The 13,122-nt window shown below is 34.3% G+C and overlaps 1 protein-coding gene across 1 annotated transcript; it reads left to right on the forward strand.

Moving 5' to 3' along the window:
- The first annotated feature begins 625 nt into the window (after positions 1–625).
- Positions 626–10,143, forward strand: LOC128992518 (ribosome production factor 2 homolog). Its single transcript, XM_054416131.1, has 6 exons — positions 626–807; positions 2,338–2,470; positions 2,849–3,008; positions 3,213–3,492; positions 8,420–8,564; positions 9,933–10,143. The coding sequence occupies exons 1-6, from the start codon at positions 782–784 to the stop codon at positions 10,113–10,115; spliced, it is 927 nt and encodes a 308-aa protein (XP_054272106.1). The 5' UTR covers positions 626–781; the 3' UTR covers positions 10,116–10,143.
- Positions 10,144–13,122: the final 2,979 nt, after the last annotated feature.

Raw genomic sequence — 13,122 nt, forward strand, 5'->3', positions numbered from 1 at the left:
TATCGCGATACGCGTCCGTATCGCCCATCACTAAGACTGATTGAAGATTGAAGTAGAGTGATGAAGCAAATTTGAGGTTATGAAAACTTACAGATGTAAACAAACAATAACAACAAACTACAGAGTACAACGAGTACAGACAAAACGAGGTAACTTAACGTTTATATATCGTTAACTTATTGGAGATATTGGCAAAATTATTAATGAATTTAATATATACATATATATATATATTATAACTAAATTTTAATGTTCAAAAAGGCCAATTATAATTTGTTATTTGAGTATTCACTTCATCTTCATAGTACTTTATTATTATGTGAAAATGAAAATGGGTTTAAATGGCTTATAAACTTGGATTTAGCTTTTTGAAGGAAAAAACTTATATTTGATTAATTTTGATTGGATTGTGGTTTGGGTTGGGTGATGAACTGACCAAAGGTCACCGAATTTTTGTCATGGTTTTAGTTCATGACCTACTTAAACATCATGAACCCGTATAACTTCTTGGGAGTGTACTTAATCTATGGCTGAGTGAGCGAGTGAGGTAAGGAAAAAGAACAGAAATTGATTTTCGAAATTGGATTGGCAACACTGATCGCTTCACATGTTGTCATTACTTTTGTCATTCGTAGGTTATGTTTGTTCTTGTTCTTGGGGTTGAACTTAAACCTGAACACTTTATTTATTTCAATAAAACATCGAATCTCCTATTAACTTAAGTTGTCTGCACACTGCAAACACCATTAATTAATATTAATTGACATTTTTAGAGGATACCATGCCTGCCGTCATGCAAAGGATCGTGTAAGTAGATTATGTTGTAAATTTTTATTTAATTCTATAAGAAGGCTTGAGGCAAATGTTTCACTTTTGACAAATCCACCCTGTTTGGATATTCTTGCTATAGTGTTGTCATTTTTCTGTATAAGTTTAAGTTAACTGGCAGCATTTTTGGCTGCACTTTACTTTAGGTCCTACCCGCATTCGAATAAAAATATCGATTGTTCGATTGTTTCATTCGATATATCGTTTGGTTAGTTAGGTTAAGTTTACCTTACCTAACTAACCAAACGGTAGGCCTATATCGAATTAAACAATCGATTAATCGATATTTTCATTCGAATGAGTGTAGGACCTAAAGTAAAGTGCGGCCGCATATTTTTACACATAAATTTCTACAGGTCTTAATGCGTTAGTTGACACAGTCCTCTTCAAGAGAGTTGGTGTGTGTTCATAATACTGTAACATGTTATTTGTTTTACATTATAGATATAGATCGACATACTAACTACTAGATAAAGACCTCGATACAGTAAAACCCCTCATATCCGGCCTACATGGGACCGAGCCCCTAGCCGGATAAACCAACCTATTATTAAAACGATAATTTTTATCTAATAACGACTTGTGATTGGTTAAAAGTATTGTTTAAGTCGAATTTGCAGTGTTTTGATATAATTTGACTGATACATGATTGCATTTTTTATTGAAATTGAACTTAATGTAAATAAATATTATTTAGTCCCTGATTGATCAGAAAAAGTAATAGAACAGATTGGTCTGTGGATATGTTTGGTGTCTAAGTTTGGTCCGAAAGGGAATCTGGCAGGTTAGGGCAGTGACTTAACTCTCTCTCAGGTCTGGTGTCAACTATAGTTGGCGATTGGTAGCAAACCAAAGTGGCAACACTGCAATCCTGGCTTACCAAGACAGCTGTCACTTTAAGTAATTCGGAGTGTCTCCCCTGCGATATAACTATAGTTGACGATTGGTAGCAAACGTGTTAAACATTAGCGTTGCGCAGACACTCCGAATTACTTAGTGACAGCTGTCTTGGTAAGCCACTTCAGTGTTGCAGGGGCCTTATTAGAGGAGGTATATATTAATATTAAAGTATTAAGGTATGTGAATACAGTACATAGGCCTACCCAGGATCATTAGATCATGAGAGGAATAAAAACGGGTTGAGGTTGAGGGATAAAATGCTTATTGTGCGTGGTGCATATTTTGACGCTAAGCCTGCCTACTTGTTGGTAGGCCTATGCCTTGACTCATACAATTATACATACAATATTATTATTATATAATAACGCAGTCTATCCGACATTGTCGGTCAACGACGCAGCACACAAGTATCAAGTAAGTAAGTATCAAGTATCATAAAATATATTCTCAAAGCTATTTTATTAGAGCTGCATTAACTTGAGTCCATTACCTATGGTTCCTACCATAAATTGAGTAGGCCTAATATTTATTGTTTAACAATTTATCATCCAAGGAAGAATTTTATCCTAACTTAGGTGTTTCTACTTATGATTTGTTCAATTTTTTCAGGAGACCTATCACTCACAAAGGAAAAAAAGCACTTATTGATAAAGAGCCGAAATTGATTGAAAATACCAAACAGTGCTTGTTCATCAAAGGGAAAAACACAAGTGATATTACACGGAACTGTTTGTTGGATTTAGTAAGTTTGTGTGGTTATTTCAATTATTTTGTAAGTTATAATATCTCTTTGGTAGGTAGTTTTAGTTTTGTTTCCAGCTCCAGATAGGCTTAGTGAGACCTACACTGAATTAATAATCACAAAGATTCAAGATTCAAAGCAGTTTTTGCAATTTGAATTTCAAGCACACTAACTTATTTTATAAACTGAACCATGATGAAGGAAAATAGGCCTGGATCAAATAATTTTACCTTAGGCCAATTGAATATTCTGGTGAGTGGGGGCTCTATTTGTCATTTAGTTTTAAATTATTTTCATGGCAATATAAGTTTATACATTTTCGTCTCATTGAGCGGAGGATCAATTAATGTATTCTAATCTATGTTTTCTGTGTTTCAGTACTTATTGAAAAAGCCAGACGCTGTCAACTTGAATAAAAAGAATGACATCTTACCTTTTGAAAACATTGTACCAGTTGAAGGTTTTGCCCGAAAATATAATGCTTCATTATTTGCATTCGCTTCACACAGTAAGAAACGACCCCACAATGTAATAATAGGTAAGGAAAATATTGGTTTGAATTCTTTATGTTAGTTGTGATAGCGCAGAAAAGTTGGTACTTAGAAAAAAGTCAGATAATATCCAAACAACCCTCGCTAATTTTCTGATCAAGGCAGTTGATAAGAGTCACTTTACGCCCTAGTAGTTCTATGGAAAAAAATCTTTGTAAGAATATGGTGGTTTAGTTTTATACATTTTGCAGGTAGAATGTACGATGACCAACTTCTCGACATGGTCGAACTTGGCATTGAGAGTTACAAGGGTTTCTCGGAGTTCACATCGGAGAAAGTCGCCGTCGGGATCAAACCGTGCCTGTTGTTTGCTGGACCCCAGTTTGATCAAAACCCTGACCTCAAGCGGTTTCAGAATCTTCTGGTGGACTTTCTGCAAAGAGAGACTGTTAAGGCTGTAAGACTCCAAGGACTCGAACATGTGATTATGTTTACAGCAGATGGGGACAAAATATACATGAGGAGTTATAGGTTTGTATCACTCATTAGTTTAATATACTGCAGTTTTAGTTACCTATTTGTTTATTTTTACATTATTTAGGTTTACTTCACCCTTTATAAGCTTTATAATATATTTATTTAGGAGATTTTTATTTTATCAATGTTTTTTCTGAACTTTTAAACACTAAAATCCATATTTGTAGGCCTTATTAGCCTAAAACATATTTTCGCTGCCCGGGTATATAAGGTTTCAGTAAGCAAGGGAAATTGGCAAAATTCCATAAATGGGTGCAATTGGTGAGTCAGTGAGTTGGTAGGGTCACAGATTTTGGGTCCATGGCAGCGATGTCGTGAATCTGGATCTTTGTACCTGCTACTATATTTTATCAATGGGTCAACTCTTGTGCTGTACTGGACACTGGTTCACCTCTTGCTTTGCGGGATAACATGTTCCACACACAGGCGAAAGAGGCTGCCAGCCACACTTCCACCCAAGCTGTCCACTGGTAATTTTAGATGGGTGACCAAAGATGCTCAGCCAAAGACCAGTAAACTCCTCGGAAGTTGCATGTCAGACCTTAGTGATTCAGGGTCAACCCCTCAATCTCAACTGGTGTTTCCTGGCTGAGGAGATGATTTCTTAGACCACTTATCCATTCAACAGACAAAGTGATCATCATTAAAATAAAAAAACTCATGTTTTATTTCTTTGCTATTCAGATTGTCAGTTTTTTTTTATCGTTGTTTATTAGTCTTCATAATGTATGAGAACAATATGGTGTGAAGATTATTATTTGGTCTTGGCTTAAAAGACCTAAAGCTTTGACTATTTGAGTAAAACGTAAGACATAAGATTTTATTGGTCTTTTAACATTTGTATATGTATTGACAGGTCAAATTTAGAGCATACATAAGTATTTGTTGAAGATTCCAGTCTTTCTTAAGCAACGTTAAGCAAAATTAATTAAAAAAGAGATAACAAACTAATAGTGAACCAAGGGGCTATAATTCTATTTGACTATGAATAAATTTAACTGATATAATAGCCTACAAGGCGACCATGCACTGACTAGACATACTACGGTATCAGAATTCACAGAGTAGGCTACTAATAAAATTCAAAATTCAACATGTTTACATGAAAAGAAAAATGAAACTAGGGATTTAAAGGTATATAGTCCAGTGCAATTAGGTTATGACCCGGACAAAATTGATAACAGGCTGAAAATTGGTGGAAATGTTCAAAACAATGTCCTGAGTGGCCCACACAAAGTCCCAAGAAATCCCAGTTGGGGAACGGCCGCCATTTTGAAAAAACTGCCGCCATCTTGGAAATTTAGATTTCTTGCTGTATCTTTTGAAGTAATTGTCCGAAAGACCTTATTCATGTCTCAAATTAAACGTTTTGGGCTCATGTATGAGAATAATATATAATTAAAGAGTTTATTATGTTCTAAGCATAAATTTTAATTATATTAAGCTAAAAATATCTATAATAACGATATAGATACGGTTATGTCCCCCCTTTTATACGAATTGTGGATATTTATAGGCATGCAAGGTGGATGCGATGCTCCCTGGTGTGGATTAACGTCCGCACAAGTGAGTACTATGACTATCCGCAGTACTATCCTGATAATTATACCAATTCGTTAATTACAAGGAAAAAATGTGGTTCGGATTCCACTATAAACTGTAGGTCCCTTAGTTGCCATTAGCTGTATGGGCTATTAATTAACATTTGTGTCTAAGGAACATGTCGGCCTTAGTCACTAACAAGACTACAAGATCGCGCCACTCATCCTACACTCATCCTTCACTCATATTTTGTTAAAATACGCACATAGTGGCGTCCTCATCTAAAGTAATTGACATAAATTTACAAAATATATACAAAATAAGCTTTTTCTCTTTTTTGTAATGGACTTGTTTAAGCCATTACAAAAAAAGAGAAATTTCTTGAAATTTCTATTGAAATTTCTTGCACCCCACAATGCTTAGTCTTTGAAATTGGTTAAATATAAATATAATAACCATTTAACTATGATAAAGCTTTAAAGAGGAGACAACTAATACAGCTCATGCAATTATTGCTGCAGCTCGACCACGATCTTTCATATCGCCCCTGCTGCTCGGCCTTCACAGACGGTATGGCTCGTAGTTGCTGTTAGACATTATATCGTAGCTCGGAGTTTGCTCGACATACAAGAAGGTCAATTATGAGACTTCGATAGCTGATAATGTCTCACCTTCAATAGATGAACGTTCATTATGTTTTCGACAACGCGGATTACAACGTTTAAAACACTTGACGGACATGGTACTCTTCACGCCATGGGTGACATTGAGTGCATAACACCAGCCAAAATGTGTCAATGCAAGTGCTCCTGTACCACGATCTACAATCCCAAACTAAAAAGTGTCCTTCATCTCATGGCTTTCAGTCAGTGACACCTTATCAACGTCCGCCTAAGCCTGGGACATCTTTAGTAGTATTGGTAGATGTCAGTACAGCCCTTTCCGAACCAAAAATGGTTGTAGATGCTTGTCTTGCTGACACCCTATGGCTCATTAACTACCAACTGAGTGACAAACCAAGTCCAGGTTGGAATGGATTCATGGATACAGTACAGCTACCCTTATGGTCTTAAATGCACCACGATGCATGGATACTGCACTGGACACGGATGTGCCAACCGCGATAGTTACAACGAAGATTACATCGCCGACAATAACATTTAACCGCGAGTAGTTACATTATAAGTTTATATGCAATATTAAAATATAATGGTAATCAATTATAGCAACTATATCTAGATGATTCTATTTTTAAGATCGGAAAAACGAAATTATTATTTGCTTTTTCATAATTTATTTTGTACTTCATTGTTAAATTGATGCTTTCCTAGTCAAGATTATAATTTCCTGTTACCGATGTTGCTCTGCTCCTGCCATAGATTTAAGTTAGTTAAGTTTTCTGTTAAAATGCATGTTGTTACCAATTAGGCTTCTTGGATCTACATTGTAAATTGGTGATCTTGCCGTTGGAATAAATAAATAAATAACAAATTACAGCATTTAGGTGAATAAAAAGTCAATACCTCCCTTCTCTAATACTTTCTAAGTGAATATACAGAGATATCCTTTTTGGTGGTCGTCCAATCTTAGCAGGGAGTTTCATTTTTTGATTTTGAAATTTTTAAATGTTCCCCAAAAAGGGGGGATTTTGGGGGCAACTCAAAAATTTTAAACGTACACCCCACCCCCTTCAAGTGACATCTCATTTTAATGAGTTTACAATAACTTTATGAATGGTGAAAACCAGAGTTTGCTATTTCATCTTTATCAAAAATGGTAGCCCGTCAAACGTTATGGAAAATCAATGGTAATATTGGTTCGTAATTGTAATATTGGCTACCATTTTGGACAGAGGAGAATACTAAAAGATTTTAAAATCATAAAATGAAAGTTCCTGCTAAGGTTGCATCACCATTAAAAGTATTACTCTATAATATTTACTTAGGAACAAATTAAAGGGGGGGGGAATTACTTTTTACTACACAGGAAAATTAATGTAACACTATCGTCATTAAACTTTTGACGGGCTACCATTTTGGATAGAGAAAATATAGGGAACTCTGGTTTTCACCATTCTTTAAGTTTTTGTAAACACTTCAAGATGAGGTGTCACTTGAATAGGATTTACTTTAAAATTTTTGAGTTGCCCTTAAAATTCCCTCTTTTTGGGGGACACTCAAAAATTTCAAAATCATCAAATGAAATTTCCTACTAAGATTGCAACACCACCAAAAGGATATTTCTGTATACTTACTTAGAAAAATATTAGAGGGGGGGGTACTTGACTTTTTATTCACCCCTTATTTAACCAATTCCAAAGACTAAACAGAGTGAATTGCATGAAATGCCAAAAGGGTTAATGGCTTTAACAAGTTCATTAAGAACAAAAGAAAAAAGCTTCATTTTGTAAATATTTTGTAAATTTATATAATTTTTATGGATATATTTTTAGGTTAATATAAATAATATTATTTATGCTTAGAACGTATTAAACTCTTTAATTATATACTACACTCATACATGAGTTCAAAATGTTTAATTTGAGACATAAATAATGCCTTTCGGACTATTACTTCAAAAAATACAGCAAAAAATCTAAATTTCCAAGATGGCGGCAGTTTTTCAAGATGGCGGCCGTTCCCCAACTGGGATTTCTTGGGACTTTGTGTGGGCCACTCAGGACATTGTTCTGAACGTTTCCACCAATTTTCAGCCTGTTATCAATTTTGTCCGGGTCAAGGTCATTTTTTGTCTAATTGCACTGGACTAATATTAAATGTTATTAAAATCGTTGTCATATCAACTAAAAAAATCATTTACCTTATTAAATGGTCTATTAACCAAAAACTTGTGCAATTTCTTCTTAAAATTACTAAAATCTAATCCATATTATAGTAGACATTCAATCGCGGTGTTAAATTTGTCCCAGTTTTTTATAAAAAATGGACGTACTTGATATAAATTACCTACTGCTTTTTGAGAAATACGTGGGCCTAACCAAGTTAAACTGATATGGACTACTTATTGTAAGCTGTAGCATCTGTTATGCCCCGTCAATTACGTATATCAGTAACTAAGAATAAGGATGAAAATAGTATTTAGGCACTAGCGCAATCTGTGACTAACTCACAGAACTACGTTTGTTTTACAAAAAAATTGGCGACAGCTGGTCCATATTGATGGAATGTCTACTTCAGAATTAAAAAGTCAAGGCCTAGAGGTTCAAAATGCAATGATCGATTTGAATTAAAAACTCTACTGTTATTAAAATGCAAAGTTATTGTTCTGGTCTTCTTAGTTGTTAGGTCATACCAAAGGAGCTTAAACAACTGAGTTTGGCTGAAAGGGGATTAAAACGTTACTACAATTTTTTTTTCAGGGTTGTCCTGAAGAAGTCGGGCAGTAAAACCCCCAGAGTTGAACTAGAGGAGGTCGGTCCAGCTATTGACTTCAAACTAAGAAGGACCAAACTCGCTTCAGACGACCTTTATAAACTGGCTTGTAAGAGACCAAAGGCCTTGAAGGTATGTTACCTTGATAGTGGATTCAGTATAAATATGTACTGGATTATATTTGTCTCAAGGTAACTGAGTATTTGTAAAGTATTATCGTTGCATACCATACTTAAAAAGTGTGTAATATATCCACTCTTGATTCTGTGGTTTAATTTTTTCCTGGAGAAATTGGTAAAACTTAATAGGACGTATAAGTTGATTCAAAGCTCTTTTGATGTAGTAGGCTAAATATTTTGTTCATTGATCAAAACTAACAAATTTTACTTTCAATACTGCCTAGTTCATTGTCTGTCCAAATGTGTTTTCACTCCCTAATGAGGAAAAGTTTTATAATTTATCATCATATAGGCCTACTTGTAAAAATACCAATACCGTATGTAAGGCATAAACAATAGTATATTACGTTACTAGTCCTGAAAATAAGTGTTTACCAAATGAGTGTGGTTGTTCCCGTGCGAGACAAAGTCAAATACGGGATTACAATACGAGTCCGGTAAACACATTTTGGATGAGTGACGTACAATACTACTAAATTCGTACAAATCCTTGTATATTACCACCGACTAAAGGACTAACAATCACTAGTCATAATCTCTAAGAGAGGTTATGTTTTTGTTTATAAACTAACCACTCTCACTCATTGCCAAATACAGTATAATCAGCTGGTCGGTGTCCGGTAAAACTCATTACAGTACAGTAGTACGTAATGAAACCCCATTTGATTAAGCTAACGGCAAACAGCTGTTTTCTGGACTAAATCCTTGCGTGGGAAGTTCATCAAAACAGTGTAGTGTGGCGTAAACAGATTTATATTCAAAAGGCATTACATTAACTATCTATTTTGACCAAACCACACCGATTATCTTCAGGCCCAAGACTAAGAGAATAAAAATGACATTACTTTAATACTATTCGCCACTAAACATATTGTTTCAACTATTTGCAAAGTTATCTTTAAAAAAAGAACCCAAATAATTGAAGTTCCTCTTTATTATACTTGTTCTCAAATTTAATACCTTCCTCTTTGCCATTGACGAGCAATACTTGATAGACTGTTATTAATAAATTAGTACTAACTAAATTTACAACTGAGTTCAGTAGTACAATTTCAGTAGGCCTACTGTTTAGACAGGGGTATCAAATGAATACTTAAAATAACTTATCAAATGGAGCCTTGTTAGATTTATCAGATAAGAATAGTTATTTATGTTACAAGTGTAGTAAGAGCGTTTTTACCTCACGCTTGGGATAGGGAAGCTTAACATGGCAGGTTGGATAAAATACTTTAGTTTAAATAATTTATGTCTGGAAATGTTGGAGACCAGCTGTAATATCTCTGTTTTGCTAAGCCCTAAATGCTGGAATGTTTTTTCTTAGGCCAAGAAGGTGAAGAACATAGCTCATGATGCTTTTGGCACAAAGCTGGGAAGAATTCACATGACCCGACAGAACATCGACAAGCTTCAGACCAGGAAGATGAAGGGGTTGAAGAAGTCAGCCACGGAGAAGAAACTGCAAAAGAAACAAAGGGCGGCAAAGAAACCGATAACTGCTAAGTAATCCTTTGGAAATATAACTTTTAAATTTTCTTGGTCTTTTTTCTTAAACCAAATATTGTATTGCTAATATACTTAATAGAGGGTATTTAAATTGAAATTCTCCATCCATTCATGTTTTGGAACTAGAATAACATCAACTAGTGTACCTGTTGCTCAATTTCAAGCTATTGCGAAGTATTGCAGGCGTTATCTTAAAACGAATAACAGTCATAATTTCCGATGAAAGAGTCCACTCAAAGATTATGGAAATACTCACGATGTACATAACAGTTACCTAGTTTTAATCAACATTTCTTGTCAATATCTTTATCATTTATTTTTCAAAAGCTGATTCTGTTTTTTAGTGCTTTCTACAAATGTTTCCCACTCATAGCCGCATTAGGTTGTCCATACAGTAGACTCCCTCATATTCGAACACCTTTTAACTGGATATCGGTTTAACTGGACTACACTAGGCGGAAATGACATCTCTTTAACAGGACAAATTTTATCAACACATCGGTTTAATCGGACTAGATCGGCAGGAAGTGGACGTTACTGAAACGACTGTTCTCGTAGGAAAGATTTGAGACTAGTTGATATCGTGTCTAAATATAATGCTCATCCTAAAATTTGAGTCAAATACTGTATATAGCATGCTTTTAAACAGTCCGTTTTAACAAGTTTTTGGGGACGTCGGTTCAACCCGAAAACCCTGGCCTCGGTCACGAGGAGTCCGGATAAGAGGGAGTCTACTGTAATAACAATTATAAATTATAAAAAAAAACCATTTCTATTTCTCCTACTTGGTGGTGTTCTGACTTTCCTATGTTTCCATAGTTTGTAAATCGGCTCTTTCAATGATTGCTCAAGAAATGCTTCACAGTGTTAATTTAGTTTTCTTTTTATTACTATATCAAATTGTCCAGGCTTGCTTGTTTTTTTCCATTGTAATATCTACGCCAACCCAAATTCAAATAGTAAACATTTCATTTTAACCGAGTCAGTGCCGGTATATGTTTGTAGCACACGTTTCCTTAAATTGCAACTAAAATATTAATAGCAATTAAATTAACCAGCAGGTCATAATGTAAACAAATATGTTTTTCATAAGAATAACATGGGAACTTTAAAAGCCACTGAGGCAGAGCCCATCAAACTTTTTCAAAAATGTAAGGTCAGTTTGCAAATCCTCACACCTAGACAAACATTTTGGTATATAATATGTGGGATTAAATCTTAAAACTAAAAAGCCTTATTGTTCACAAAGTTTTGTATAGCGTTTTAATAATATAGAAGATAGATAATCGTTGGAAACAAAAAATAAATCGAAATAATTGAGAAAACATGATTCTACATTGTACTATCAGACACATTCTTGAAGTAATAAGATTTTTCTTCTAATAGAAACATTTAAGTTATCATCCTATTTACAATTTATTTGGAATTAGCCTACTTAAAATTACTTAAGTCCAATCACAGTAAGATAATTTTTATTATTTAGTATTTTTTATCCTCTGAAAATTCCCAATTATTTCTCTATCACTGAATGTAAACCATGTATACTTGAAGGATGGTTTTTGATTTTATACAAATTTTTAATGTGACTTTACTAGTGTGAAGGTTTAGCACAGAATAGGCTAATGACAATTAATTGGATTTGATTATGCTCTCCTTTTAAATTTTAATAGCATAGGTTTCTTGCCGGTGAATTTAATCTTGCTTGGGTACTATCACCTTTATTCACCCAATATTTGCAAACAACGTTTGAGTCCTTAGCATAAAGTTCCTACACTTAGTGAATCAGTTGAGGCTTAATACTTTGTACCCGTGGTAGCTAGAGTACACCGTTAGTGCTGTTGTTAAACCTGAAGTTGTTCTTCTTAGGCGCAGGTTTAATTTCAAAAAGGCCAACTGGACGGGTTTTAGGGAGATCATTGACAGAGAAATCACCAATATCCCTCCACAACCTGATATGTATGACTCCTTCGCTAAGCTTGTCCAGCAGGTCTCGAGAAAATGATACCTAGAGGCTGTCGAACCCATTACATCGCAGGACTCTCTGAAGAGGCAAAGCCACTGCTAGAACGATACCAAGGTGAGAAAATATGATTTTTCCGTTATTTTATGGGTTTTTATGGGAAAATCGACATTAAAAATCAAAATTTCAAAAAATGAAAAAAACTCCTTTGAGATAGCCTACCATGGATTAGTACTTCTACTTGGTGGTGGACTTATGTTTCCATAGTTTGTAAATCGGCTCTTTCAATGATTGCTCAAGAAATGCTTCACAGTATTAATTTAGTTTTCTTTTTATTATATCAAATTGTCCAGGCTTTCTTGCTTTTTTCCATTGTAATATTTACGCCAACCCAAATTCAAATAGTAAACATTTCATTTTAACCAAGTCTACCGGTAAATGTTTGTAGCACACGTTTCCTTAAATTGCAACTAACATATTAATAGCAATTAAATTAACCAGCTGGTCATAATGTAAACAAATATGTTTTTCATAAGGATAACATGGGAACTTTAAAAGCCACTGGGGCAGAGCCCAACAGACCTTTTCAAAAATGTAAGGTCAGTTTGCAAATCCTCACACCTAGACGAACATTTTGGTATATAATATGTGGGATTAAATCTTAAAACTAAAAAGCCTTATTGTTCACAAAGTTTTGTATAGCGTTTTAATAATATATAAGATAGATAATCGTTGGAAACAAAAAATAAATCGAAATAATTGTGAAAACATGATTCTACATTATACTATCAGACACATTCTTGAAGTAATAAGATTTTTCTTCATATAGAAACATTTAAGTTATCATCCTATTTACATTTTATTTGGATTAGCCTACTTAAAATTACTTAAGTCCAATCACAGTAAGATAATTTTTATTATTTAGTATTTTTTATCCTCTGAAAATTCCCAATTATTTCTCTATCATTGAATGTAAACCATGTATACTTGAAGGATGGTTTTTGATTTTATACAATTTTTAACGTGACTTTACTAGTGTGAAGGTTTA

Source organism: Macrosteles quadrilineatus, unplaced genomic scaffold (genome assembly GCF_028750875.1).
Source record: "Macrosteles quadrilineatus isolate MER2022 unplaced genomic scaffold, UCM_ALF_1.0 Scaffold_4__1_contigs__length_99947679, whole genome shotgun sequence".
NCBI lineage: Eukaryota > Metazoa > Arthropoda > Insecta > Hemiptera > Cicadellidae > Macrosteles > Macrosteles quadrilineatus.